General features: G+C 31.0%; 1 protein-coding gene across 4 annotated transcripts in view; it reads left to right on the top strand.

Moving 5' to 3' along the window:
- The window catches only part of LOC127737642 (fibronectin type-III domain-containing protein 3a-like), a 115766-nt gene extending 107632 nt beyond the window's left edge, over positions 1–8134 (top strand). For all 4 annotated transcript variants that reach the window (XM_052248497.1, XM_052248495.1, XM_052248498.1 and 1 more), the window contains one exon: positions 339–8134. In XM_052248497.1, the coding sequence (XP_052104457.1) occupies positions 339–686 (348 nt within the window). In that variant the 3' untranslated portion in view covers positions 687–8134. The remainder of the gene's footprint in view (positions 1–338) is intronic.
- The last annotated feature ends 6679 nt before the right edge of the window (positions 8135–14813 follow it).

Below are 14813 nucleotides of genomic sequence, written 5' to 3'. Positions count from 1 at the left end.
ATGCCATAGCTAAAAAAAGAAAAAGATCAACAAACAACAGTACAAAAAACACAACATATAAAAGTCAAGACTGAGCAACAGCAATCCAAACAAAAACTGGGGGTGATCTCGGGTGCTCCGGAAGGATAAACAGATCCTGCTCCGCATGTTGCACCCGTCGTGTTGCTCATGTTAATTCAGTAGGTCACATTAGGGGAAAAGGGGATGGGATGTGGTTGGTATATTATACATACAATACTTATAAAAAAAATGTGAAAGGTTTTTTCACATACAATATCTAGCAAAAGAATGTGGACATTTTTATCTGACATACTAAAATGTTAAAATTACTGTTACAGGTGTATTGTGGACCTGAATCACAGTTCTTTTTGACTAATTTAAACCCTAAGACAGACTACATGCTGAGAGTTTGTGCAATAAGACATTGTTCCGATGGTTCAGGGGACGTCATAGGTGCATTCAGTCCTAGTCACACATTTATGACACAAGGTCACGAACCTATATCTTCCTCGGATACACGTGTGTCAGAAACAAAATTTGTGGAACCAAAGCAATTGACAGATCAACAGTGTGCTGTGATTATTTTGTGCGCATTTGTGTTTTTAGCCATTCTTGTAGCTATTTTGCTGCAACAGATTATTTCATGGTCAAGTGGGCATTCAAATAGAGATGAAGATATATTATGAAAGGAGTCTATTTGCTTCATGTCTCCAAACTAAGGAGGATATTGCATCAGCATTTGGGTGAGGAATTCATGCCACAGAGGAGATGCATCAAAGTATACCTGTGTTCATTGCATTAATACATGGTTGGAGTGGAATACAGTCATTCATTTTACAATTTTTAACCTCACCGGTGGAAGGAAATATTTGTTGTATTCCACAGTGGGTATTTTTTCTGCCTTTACACTTGTTAAATTGCTATTGTCAAGTCAAATCCATTTTGTTAAAACTTTTTGTTGGTGGATTCATTCTACTGGGTATTTATTATATTTCATGTTACATGATTGGCTGATTTTAAAAAAATGTTGTTTACCTGTTAAATGTGATTTGATTGGCTGACTGACAGTTGTTATGAGCTCATTGTTGTAGCTTTCTGTGAATAGATTATAAATATTGACCAATCATAATCATTGTAACAAATTTTAATGTTTTTTGACATTTAAAACTGCTTCCATGACATGGTTTCCCAGACCAGATTGTTAGAATAACTGCTTCTGTAGTCTAAATGGTAGAAAAAAGTAGTCAATGTGAAATTTTTGCCAAAAAAAAAAAAATCAATAATATATTTTGTTTGTGGTATTTATTGAACAGATTATTTGTTTGAAGTTTTATATTAGTTGCATGCATCTCTCACTGTATTGTATATAAGGTCCCGAATGACATTTAAACATAAATACGTTCATTATTTAAGGTAATGGAAATATATATCATATTAAATTTTTATTTACAATACTAAAGAAATTTCTTGTCTTTAATTTTTCCTCAAAAAATTTATATTTAATTTTGAAAACATTGATTCATTTGATAATAAACATTTTCACATAGTAAACATAAACAAGAGAAAAGTAAATGTATGCAGATACCTGAAGATTATCTATTTAGCATTAGTATGCCATATCTTCTCATCTTATTTTATACAGTAGATAGTGCAATGAGCACAATCAACAATACAAACAATCCCACCAGAGAACTATATATATAATGGTAATATTGTGAATGTCTAGTTACCAGTGAGAGATGCATCAATACCTGTGTGGGAGAACTACTGAATTCATGTGATACATTATATAAGCTTATTACATATCTTTTTATCTACAATCATATATACACTGCTATTACACAAACTATTTCTTCCTGGTAATAGAAACCAATTTATACATTGTTAAAAGCCAGAGATGAGAAGTATAATGAAGAATTAAATCATTTTTAACCATACCAATACTGTATTCATGTGTGCTTTTCATGAAAAAAGTACTCTTAGATATGTTCAATTCTGAGATTCATTAATCAAATTGCAAACTTCCCTTTTTTCAGCTGTAATGGTGAAGCAATATTTTTCAGATCTACTTGTCAGTTACAATGCGATCAGATATGTTAATATTCATATATTTAAATTAAAATAAAAATTGATTGATATGTTAAACAACTGTGATAATTAAAGGATAATATATTGTATATATGATTGCAATAAAAAGTATAAAATAAGCATAAATCATTCTTATTAGTATGTTTTGCTGTAACTGTTTTAATATTTCATGGGTAAGGAATGTTTTATGGAATTTCACAGAGATCTGCTTTGGTGACCTCCCTTGTAAGAAATGTGTACATTTCTCAAGCATTATAACTCTGTAAAGCACAATACTGTGTCTTTAAAATACTTTTGATATACACTCATTGGTCCTGTGTTAGCATCCTGCTGGTGTACCGTGCAGCACTTAGCATAGCACTCTATCAAATTTATGCTATTTTGGTTTTAATTGAAAGAAATTTGTCTGGATATTAAAAGGTTTTCTTTCTATGGGACTTAAAATGCTGGAAACTGAGAAAAATATTTGAAGTTTTTAATTAATGTTTTTGCAAAATTCTTAAGTATTCTGGATCCATACCACACATAAAAAATGTCAAATTAAGAAGTAATTTATGAAAACTTTTTGAAATTAAATTCAAGCAAGATAATGAATGCATATGATATTGTGTGTAAGTTTTATTTATGTAACATCAGAAAGAAAGCTAACTAGCATACAGTAATGCTGATAGTTTTTTATTTCTATTTTCTAAATGAGCATGTGAGAAATTTTTATACAGTTACAGCAATATATAGTAAGTTACCATGTGATTATTCATAAAAACAGAGGCATTTTTAAGGGTAAATGCCATTTTAAGATTTTGACCATCAAGTTCAGTCTCATCAAATCATTTTTTTCTTCGTTCTTTTAAGAGTTGGTTATGAGGGATCAGCTAAATTTCATTTTCATAAATTAATGCATTGTAATTTTTATTGATAAAAAAAGAACAATCATAAGGAACAAATTAAGATAAATAGTGGGTATTTTTACTTATTGTTAAACTGTGTGACAAACATTCAGCATTTCAGCAGTAAATATAATGAAATATGATATCTTGTTAATTTATAAAACAAGTTTTACTAGGACTAGAGATTTTTAGAGAGGTATTTCTCACCAATTTTTCCATGTTTTATCAACTTTTGTCAGAATTAAGTATATATATATAATTTTACAACAGTTGAAATTTTGTACAATAGACTACAAGCATCACTTCTATTGTAAAGTTCGAAAATAAAACTTGCTATCACATTCTTAATATATGAATAATCCACATATCTATATTGGGCTGATAGATTGTTTGTCACACGGTTAGTATCTTTGAAAGAGGTCCGCTTTATCATAATTCATTCATACATAATTGATCATTTCATCTTATTTATTTATAGGTTGTATTTTTGGGATTGAAATCTTAAAATGACATGGAGCTGTACTACACTAGTCAAACATTAATGCTAATAGTATTTGTATTATATTTTCCCGATTATTTGTAAACTTTGTGATTATATAATGCAAAACAATCAGGAGATTTATTTTCTGCATGTAAATGTTTAATGCAACCATTGTCAAACAGGCATTTTCAAAATTTCTGGAGACATTACTGTATATATTTCTCTCTCTCTCCCTCTCTCCTCTCTCTGAACAAAAAAAACACAAAGGACAGCAATGTACATCGCAATTTGTAACAGGGCTAGTCAGAATTCGGTAATAAAAAAAATGATGAAAACATATGTTACTAACTGAAAAGGGAATTTACAAATTGGGTAAGGTCAGTTTTATTGGTAGGTTGGCTAAAAAGAAACAAACACTTATTTTAATTTTAGCCTAGAGCAAGGTGATATATGTATACTGGAACATTTGCCAAATATTTCCTTCTTTAAATGAAGTGCCAATATATTTATTTTGATATAAAATTCCGAATATTAGTTCTATGGCAATGAAATGTTTCATTAGATGATATAGGGAGTAACTTACAGAATATGTAGGAAAGGAATGCAGGGTATTGCTATACTCTAAAATTTATAACAGGACATGTATAAACTTTGGCAAACTGCATATTCATATAGTATGTTTCATTAGACTGTCCATATATGCATCTGCAATGTCCGATCACTAAATCTTCTTTTATGCTCCTCTATTTTTCCAATATTATACTGATATTTTACAGAGAAGGGAGTTTATTTATGGCTAGCAGTTTTATCAAAGGGACCACATCATTTTACAAGTGATATTAATGATTTTGCTTTTAGGCTTTCTACATGCAATGTTTCTTTTTCAATGAAATGTAATTTGTTCCCTATATTTTTTAATTTTGGATCTTAGAATCTGTAACTAGTAAGGTGTTACCATGTTCCTAACTAAGTTGAAAAACTTGTGTCTAATCCATTTGTTTGGTACAATAAAATATGTTTAAACTAAACTACCATGTTCCCCCTTAAAAGTAGTAAGTCAAAGTTGCCAACTTCCAGCAATTTAAACTTTTGTAATGACATAACTTGACATGCCAAATAGTGTGTAAAAATACGGGCAGTTTTTTTTCTCACTCAGAAAGTTAATAGTATTGGTCAATTTTTTTCTCCGAAAACAAACAGATAAAACATTAGGTTTTGCAACAAAGTTTTAAAAGCATGTATGAGTCTTGACAGATGGTATTGCTGAGGGTATTATTTGTACCACTTATGCAAGATGAAATTTGTTTCGACTGATATTGAATAGCAACAAGTTTGAAGTAATTTTTAGTTTTTAATGTCTAAATTTTAGTACTTTTGATGATCAATCCAAATGTAGTTACAAAGGGAGCAAAACTTATTATTTGGCCATTGCTCAATTTCTTTTATTCGCTTTCAACTCCATTTCAAATGTTGATTGGTGCAAACGTACCAATTCTGTTTGGCATCAGGCTCTTTAAGATGAAAGCTACATGTTTGCCATGACTACCAGCCATGAAAACAGCCTTTTCTAACTACTGGACATTTTCCCAAAATAATTTTTTAATCAAATCATGAACATAAAGTAGAAACCATTTGTAACCTTGACATTAATTTACAATGGATGGGAAAACGCTGAGGATATGGGTTCAACTCAAAACCAAAATCAGTATCATACACGAGTATGTGTGATGCATTCTAAGGCATAGGATAGGCACACTAGCCAAACAAAAAAATGCATGTCAAGGTTGAAAAAAGCATTGGGGTTAGAAACTTTTGACCAACGACTTGTACCTTTTATAAAAAGCTTTCACTTAGACATTGGTAGGTAACATATTTTTACTTTGGGTTAACCTGAGAACTTGTATAAATAAGCTGCAGTAATCTGAAAAGAAACATTATTGTGAATTTTATTGTCTCCAGGTTATTTTGAAATATGATCTGTTAATGAAATTGTGCATAATGTACAAATAAATTGGCAAATTATGTACAATTGTGAATATTGTGTTTGTGACCCAAATTTCTTTATGTGTATTAATATAGCCCAGATCTTTTTATTTCCTGTAAACACGGTGCTGAACAACAAACGTCACATGATGAACCATGTGATCATTAGTGTAGAGAAACCATTCATCTAGGATTGGGGTTTATTCATTATTAAATGTTTTCTGGTTTTCATGTCTCTTCAAAACTTAATCAATTGTTTATTAGATGTAAAATATTGTTAACTGCTTTGTCAATGGTAAAATCAGACAGATTATGTTGCAGAACAGCCACTGATGTGTGGTACATTGTTATTCAACCAAGTTTCTCTTCACAAAACTATAACTTATTTCTTTACCATTTACAGGCATAAACCCTCCTCTAAGTAGTAAACCAAACTTCAGTTATTAGATAATGGCCAGTATTGAGTGCAATAAGAAGTTTCATCTTTTCCTGAAAAATTTAATATTATTTATAGATATTATGTAAACTAGTTAAAACTAGGCAGATCCAGATGTGTTAAGGAGTGCAATTTCCATGTATGAGATGGTAGATGATATAACTCTAAAAAGTCAATTAAGAATTACCTGATATAGTGAGCACTCTTAATACAAGACTCTGGATGTGTTTAACCTGTAGTTACAAGACTCTGGATGTGTTTAACCTGTAGTTAATGTTTTTTCTTGCCAGGTAATTAGGTTGTCTCTTAGATGGTTCCAATTTCAGTGGTCAAGAATGGCTTCCATAAATAGGAAAAACATAGAACACTATTTCTGATTATTTAAAACTTAATGATAAAAGTTATATTTTGTCACATTTGATGATATAAAAGGGATCATATTGTTTTATTTCATCAAAACAAACAACTATATTGATAGTTTGTTAGTTGATGAAAATATTCAACATCATAAAAAGTTAATTTAGAATTGACCAAAACAAAAATTTTTTTCACTAGAAAACAAAATTGAAATAGAGATTATTTGTTTGGTATTATACATTGTACCTTTGTCTTTCTTATATATTTGTTCATTAAGCATGACATTTATTCTATATAATATCTCTTGCATATCTATATTTTGTTTATATATTGATCACTTTTAATGTTCACACAATAGAACTGTCTCCACAAATTGTTATTAGGTAGGGCAAGTCTTGCATGAGGAATCTCTAGGATATTTTTGTGATTTGTTTTAAGTGTGTTTATTTGACAATAACTGAATCAAATATTTTAGCATTATGTTAGATAGAAACTCTTTCCAATTTTTAATACAGATAAACTTAGTTTAATATATGATTTGCATTGGTTGTATTCCAAAGTTTTTAGTATTGGATAACCTTTTCTAAATGTGTAGGTCTCTTTCCAAAACTTCTTAAAGAAATTCATTGTTGTCTATTAGAAAATAATTGCATAATGTGAAGGCAGAGGTCAGATATAGTAAAAAAAAACAAAGTTATTATTTTATAAATAAATAAAACCATAGTTATTTCCCTCAATCTGACTACACGAATCCATATCAGTAATTTCTGCTTTTATCTTTATGTAATTAATATTTTTTGTAAAATCAAGTTTTAAAACTATTTATTGAGGTATTATACACTTCCTGAAAGGTATTTTGTTTTTCATATTTTCAGTATAGCAAGGAACTATTTTAAAAACATAGTGTGCAAGTAAAAATTACACATTAGTGCAAGATTAAAAGAGGCATAAGTTGTTGCAGAACATCTTTGGTGACTTTTAATGTATGTTTGATATTAGTGATATGTGGATGTATAAAGATTTTTGTATCTTACAGATTGCTATGAGACCTACATATTATATTCTGTTGATTCACTGCCTTTGAATAAATGTGTTGTGAAATATTTTCAATTGGCCCAGCTACCTTACATCTCCCTCTAAGACAATAAAATGGTTAATCTGTCATGTTGTTCGTACCTGAAGCTTTAAATGATATCCAAAACAAAAGAATAATTATTGATTGGTCTATTGATGAAATAGTTAACAATTATGCCCGTCTTTGTTCAAAATAGTTGTTAATATATTTATTATGCTGTAATGTTGGGTCATAAGTAAATATATATTATATATATTCTATCAATAAAACTTTCAAATCTTATGTTATTTACTTAATTTTGTTATTTTTGCTGCTTTTATAATATCTGCCTGTCAATAGAAAAAAAGTGTGAGGATACCAAGGGGGCAATCAAGAACCTCATGTTGAAAGAAGGACAGATAATACATACCAAATGAAAAAGGCAAAAATCACAGAATTCTAAAAAGCATACCTAAAAACTAGATTGAGCATTAGGAATCCCAATAAACAAAAAAATATGGATTAACTCAAACATCCAAAAGAAGTTCCTGTCCCACCAATGTCTCCCTTCCTGTAACTAAAGCATAATAGAGGAGTGTAGAAACAACTAACATGACATATCTGTGGCCATCAGGATTAATGTCAACTCGTACCTTTGCCAACTTGTACTCAACCAACTCGTACTTGATTTTTACTAACTAATACTTTCACCAACTCGTACTTTCACCAACTCATACTTCCACCCACTCCTACCCACTTTTCAGTTGTATTCATATGGAATATAGAAGTAATTTCCTATCATATAAAATTAAAAAAAAAAAAAAAAAAAAAAAAAAAAAACAGAAAAATAGATAATTTGATTTGAAATTATAATGATAAAATATACTAATGTGTGATCATTATAGTACGGTGGACCTTAAAACTTTTTAAATCGGGGGTTAATTAAAAGATTATAGAGAAGTTGATACAAACACAAATTTCGAAATAAATGCAGCACTTTGAATATCAACATAATCAAAGTCTGTACATTCAGGTATGAGGGTCTGGATGTGGTTTACAGAATAGAGAATAATGGACCAATACTACAGAAAAATAGACCCCAAAAAATAAAGAATAGAAAAAAATAGGCCAAAAAAATAAAGAATATAGAAAAATAGGCCAAAAAAAAAATAAAGAATAGAGAATAATGGGGTGCTTAAATAAAAGGATATAGAATAATGGGCAAATCTATAAAGAATAGAGAAAAAATGGCTTTTAAAATTAAAGAATACAGAATTGAAGAACCCACATCCAGACCCTCAGGAATACTTTTACAATCACTATCCATGAATAGAAAAAAATATGGTGTAAATGTTTGATTGGGTAAAATGCGTTGACTGTTTTGTTTTATTATCAGTAAAATATCTAATATTTATGTATAAACATTTGGATTTGTTTAATTCATGTAATAGCTTTTTGATACCAAAAGATGCTTGGTGAAATCCACCGAGATGAACTAAAAAAGACTTTTTTCGAGATTTAATCTACATTCCAAACAAAGCCATCATGTTTGCAATACATGTAAACATTTACTTAATTTACCACTAGATCAGAGACATGCATACTATACATGTCTCTGACAACATCAAATTCTAAATAGAAAAATTACCATTAAGTTTACGATTTATCTAATTAAATCATACATAACAATGCTACAAAAATGGGTAGAAGTACTAGTTAGTAAAAGTACGAGTTGGTTGAGTATGAGTTGGAAATGTACGAGTTGTAGTGTACCCTGACTTAGATATTCCACACGGGGTTACAATGTTATTATGGTGTTTATAAAACTTTTTGGAGACAGCTTCACTTTTTTCATCAATCAGTGGCCTCTTTTAAGCAGCAACTATCAAAGAACACTCTGACGAACTGAAATATTGAATCACAAGGGAGTTGCATGCTCCATTTGCGGGAACTGATGGAATGATGCTATATAAAAATAGTTTTCAGCCGACTTTAGGTTTAGCATGAAGCAAACTTAGCTATGAATGTCACACTATTTAGTGGGTTAATATGCTTGGGTCTGAATTTCCCGAACTCTATGGCTAAATCTGACATTTTATTTTGGTTATTTTTTGTTGGGGGATACTTTTGCAAGTTTGTCGTTATTTTTGCCAAATTTTCTACTTAACTGCATTCTAATGTCAAGTTCAACGGGAAGGATGCTTACAACAAAGTCGTCAAACTGAATTATATAGTGAAAGTGCGGCTTCTATCTAGCTTTATAGTAGAATGGAAAGTTAAATAATGATGTCTTCATTTTTTCCTCACAAGAAGCCCTTGTATTGATATCTGTTGTATAGAAATAAAGGAACAAGTTGGCAAGAAGATGAACATAAAATTAATTCACAAAGGAATGGTGAATGAATAACAAAACTGAGCAAATTTCCTTAATACAATGTTGCCAGGTGTTTCGCAATGCGACTTTTAAAACAAGAGTTGTCTGTCTTGAAAAAGAGAGACGAAAGATACCAAAAGGGACATTCAAACTCATAAGTAAAAAATAAAGCAATGCCAAGGTAAAAAAATGAAAGGACGAAAGTTGAGGTGATAGTAGTCCAACGACATAACTTTCAACAGTATTATTATTTGTCTTAAACTGAAATGTCTTTCATATTGTAAATCTTGTCAAATAATAAAATATGAACATTATTCCATATCTTGCTAACAGTGTAAAAACAAACAAAAATTTTATGATGCGCATCCTTTTTATTTGAGAAATATGTAATAACATCAATAGTGAAGTTAAAGACAGAAGCAATCATGACAACCAAGAAAAGAAATATTTCACTCAACAGAAAACTAGAGATTGAGAAACAGAAAACCGAAGGTGAACTCGAACTGTGGAAAAGTCATCTGTACCTGCACAACTGTTGACCATGCTTTAAGTTAAAAACCTTTGATGAAACATATCTTGTGATAAAGAATAAGACAGTACCAAATTCATGCATCCATCGGTACATGTGATTTCTCTAACCCTCTATCATGACCAAACATGGGGGTTATAAATGGATTCAGTTTTTTGGATAGGATAGACAAAACCGTAACAGATATAAACAGAGACTTTGGAAAAGGAAATATAAACAATGCAATACATAAAACTAAACCAAAAGCAGCACAGACCCTTTAAAAACTAAAGAAATAGAGGTGAACTCGGGTAAACCTTATTGTTTATGGGAAGTAAAAATCCCACTCCACCGATTGCTACGCGGTGATATGTGGTATTTGGCGATGTCATAATCGTAAAAAGGACAGGACTGTAGCTAAGACAAGAGGATAAAGTATTTGGGCATCTATAAGACAAATAGGTAATAATGTTAACCAAAATAGAATTGCCTCTGTTAAACTGGACATATAAATTTAACTTTACTTTGATAAAAGAGGGACGAAAGATTTCAGAGGGACAGTCAAACTAATAGATCGAAAACAAACTGACAACGCCATGGCCAAAAATAAAAAGACAAACAGACAAATAATAGTACAGATGACACAACATAGAAAACTAAAGACTAAGCAACACGAACCCCACCAAAAACTGGGGGTGATCTCAGGTGCTTCGGAAGGGTAAGCAGATCCTGCTCCACATGTGGCACCCGTCGTGTTGCTTATGTTTTTACAAATCCGGTAAATAGTCTAATTCGGTAGGTCACATTCGTGAAAAGGGAAGGGTATTGTAGTTACGACATAACGAACATATCCGATATCATCTGTGAAACGGTTATTCCATAACGGTCAACCAACTCCGTCCGTAAAATTTACGAAAGGATGATTTCAACTTCACCATTTGGAACTCTTGGTTTAATAGCTTCCTTGTGAGCAGCAATCCTCTATCAAGGAAATCATGATAGGAAATACAAGCCCGGAAATATCGTATCAGTTGGGAGATATATACTCCGTATGCAGGCGCTGCTGGAATGTTGCTACATAGAAATGGAAAGTTCACAATTGGGAAGCTGAAATCATCTTTTTGTCGTAAAGTTTTGTTTTCAACCGACCCTCATTGTCAATTTCGAGATGTAAGCCAAGATATGAGACAGACTTAACTGTATCTGTAGTATCCTTTATCTCTAGTTCGATGGGATAGATTCGTTCAACATAGTCACCAAATTTGGTATTATTTAGTGAGAGAACATCATCTATATAGCGGAACGTAAAGTTAAAGGATATTGCTAACTTCTTATCTTTGTGTAGTTCAATAACTTTCTTGTAAGCAGCAATCGTCTATCAAGGAAACACAAGCCCTGGAATATCGTCTTAACGGGGAGAAATATTATACTCCATGTGCAGGTGTTTTTGGAATGATGCTACATAGAAATCGAAAGTTTACAATGGAAACACGAAAATAATATCTTTTTTCGTTGTTTAGTCCTCAACCTACCAAATGTTTCTAGAACTAGTCAAGGTATGAAGCAGACTCAACTCGAGCGTAACGTATCAATGTACACGCCATACAATGGGAGCAGAAAATATGTTACTGCTGAGTATTGGGAAGTTAAACTACTTTATACCCTCTTCTGGAAACGTGTTATTAACATTTGAAAAACAGAAACTTTTTGTCGAGTCTGCGACATCATGTCGCGAAAGCGAGACTTAGCGATCCTAAATTCCGACGTCGGCGGCGTCAACATTAAGGTTCAGTCTGTCGATAGAAGTTTCTTCTAGACATCAATAACATTGTCGTACCTTTATCGAATTTTATGAATTTTAAAGAAGATTTGTTATGACGAAAAGACAGTATCCCAAGCAAAGTTTTAAAAATATTAATTTATATTTTACCATTATGGAATTTTACAGTTAACTTTTAAATGCAGTCTAAGGTTAAAGTTTTCCAGTCATCAGTCTGGGGTTGAAGTTTTCTTACACATCAATTTATTTGTCAAACTTTCATAGAATTTTATGAAATTTTGGCGGAAGGTTTTATTATGATTAAGGTATATTGTCGTGAGCAAAACTTTGAAAAGAAATTTATTTTATTTTTCAATAATGTACTTTTGAATTGATTTAGTTTACAGTTTAAAACATTCTGGGATTAAAATATTCTGACACCTTCATGAGTTGTTATGAAACTTGGGCTTAAGCTAATCGTCAAGATCAAGAAATAACATCTGAAGAAATTTCTTTATATTCTTTTTAAAATTCTGTATTTTATACTGATATTTGCCTTCACAGTCAACATTATTCTCTTACACTAACAGCAATAATCGTAGGCGAGACACATGGTTCCATGGAACCTTTTACAATTTTTTACGTCTGAATTCAGAATCTTTTAGAAAATGTTTGGTTAGTTTCTGTAACAAATCTGAATTTTAAAGCCATCGTCATGTGAGCTTATGAAAGAAAAGAAGAAGAAAAAACACGTAACGTATCATAAGTTCACGCCATACGATGGAGGAAGATGGATTCCTACTACTGAAAAATGGGAAGTTGAAACTCTTTATACCCTTTTTCAGGATACACGGTTTATAAAAAAATTAGTAACAAGTATACATTTTTATGTCTGAATTCAGAATCTTTTTAGAGAATATTTGGTTAGTTATTGTTGACAAATCTGTTAATTTCAAAGCTCAAAGAAAGAAGAAAATACTCCAGAAATATGTTTTTACAACATATCATTGATTTCCCCTACCAAAACAAATTTACAAAGGTAAAAAGCGAACAAAAAAGATCGATGACCATTATTTTGTTTCTTTCACATTTGAGTGTAAGTCATCAACATGTGCCATGTGTAAAAACAATCTGATTCGATTCCATTTGATGTTGTCCAATATTAACAGCAGTTTAAGAAGAGCTTCTCCAGTGCTGTAACTATGTATACTTCAAAAGATTTGTGAATCAAATTCGAATTCCAAAAAATAAATTGTGTTATTCAAATCTTTAGTTCTTTGTAGTAAATTACTAGAACTATTTCATTTTATTTACATATATTCATTTTAAGAATTTCTATCCTGTATCTTTCAGAGTACATTTAAATTTTGTAGGGATTTTTTTGCGTCTAAGAGTCATCAGCCACGTAACCTTAATTTTCTATGCCTTCATGTAGTTGTAAGCAGTCCGTGTTGTTGTTTATATCCCTTTCTATACCTATATGGAGTTATTTCCTTTCAGAACGATAGGTCATTCTTTTGAAGAAACACCCCAGCCGATACCAAGTTTCAAAGAAAAGTGCTTCAGTGTCAGGTCATTATTTATCATGATTATAATGCAAACTGCAGTTTGTTAAAACATCATTTGATAATAATAGTGTGTTGTTGCCAATTGGGGGTTTTCTGTGCCATTTTATATGTTAGATATTCCTTGAAGGTTTTAAGCAGAAACAATCATTTACACAATTTAGCAGATTGAAATAGTAGTACCAGGACACTTCTTTAACGCATAATTATGTGAGATAAAATTATATATTATTATATCCTGATTCCCATTTTTCTAAGAAAATTGTTTGTCAGGCAAAAAAAGAAAGAAAACGATCATTTTGAATAAGTTCATTTTAAATTGTTAAAAACAAAATTTTTTTTCTTGGTAAAAATGCCATAAAACTAGAGAATTTCTCCCTTTTATAAAGTTAATATAATAAACTACTTACCCAATGACTTGGTTTTTTTTCATAAACAGAAACAACTGATTTATTTCTGGCTTCATGCATACTTTACAATTTTGAATTAACTGAACAGTAATTGCTAACGTTTATATCTAGATGAGTGAGTTTTATTTCACCTCATAATTGAGCCGTTGGGCGTTGTACTTAACGCTCGAGAAAAATATCCCACTTCGAAATCCTGCATCGAACTTGATGTTCAGATAGTTTGCATTAAATATACGAAACCGGTAAATTATGACTTGGGGTAAATCTTTCGATTTACTTAAATAATAGACAGATATTGAAATATTCCTCTCATTAAGTGTGAGTCCTTTGTCGACTGTTGAAAGCAGTGAGTCATTAACTCGGAGAGTTCCTTTGCCAGGTCTTTTAGCACGCGTATGTGAATATTGTCTAGGCCCATGACTAGGCAAAATTTGATCCTTTAAATATTTCTTCGACTCCCTTTTCACTGACTGTTTTTTTTCTCTCAATTACACTACTAGTGACGGCAGGTTAATTAAAGACTTGTACTTCGATCTTGTGAACACGCTTGTAAATTGTTGGTTAAGTTTTCTAGTCTTATCCAGGTCTGTTTCTGTAGCTTTGTTTTCTTTAGTCAGTAAAGATATAATTTCCTGTTTGTCAGTCTTTTCGTTGTTTAGTACTTACACAATGTTTTAGAATCCTTTTAAATATATCGTATAAGGTTGCTGACATATGTTCTGTTTCATAGTTTCTTTCTCTCAGATCGGCAAAGTAGATTCAGTTACAAAAAGGACTGTTCATAAAAAAAATCTAACTGAAATTTATATTGTTGCCATTTAGTTTTATTAAATAATTCAATAAATAAAATCATTTCTTTTTCTTTATAATTGTTACTTTATACGGCATAGGTTTTGCTCATTTATGAAGGC

The sequence above is a fragment of the Mytilus californianus genome, unplaced genomic scaffold (assembly GCF_021869535.1).
Source record: "Mytilus californianus isolate M0D057914Y unplaced genomic scaffold, xbMytCali1.0.p SCAF_4, whole genome shotgun sequence".
NCBI classification, from domain to species: Eukaryota; Metazoa; Mollusca; class Bivalvia; order Mytilida; family Mytilidae; genus Mytilus; species Mytilus californianus.
The sequence above is the reverse complement of the archived record's forward strand: the minus strand, read 5'-3'. Positions and strand labels throughout refer to the sequence as shown.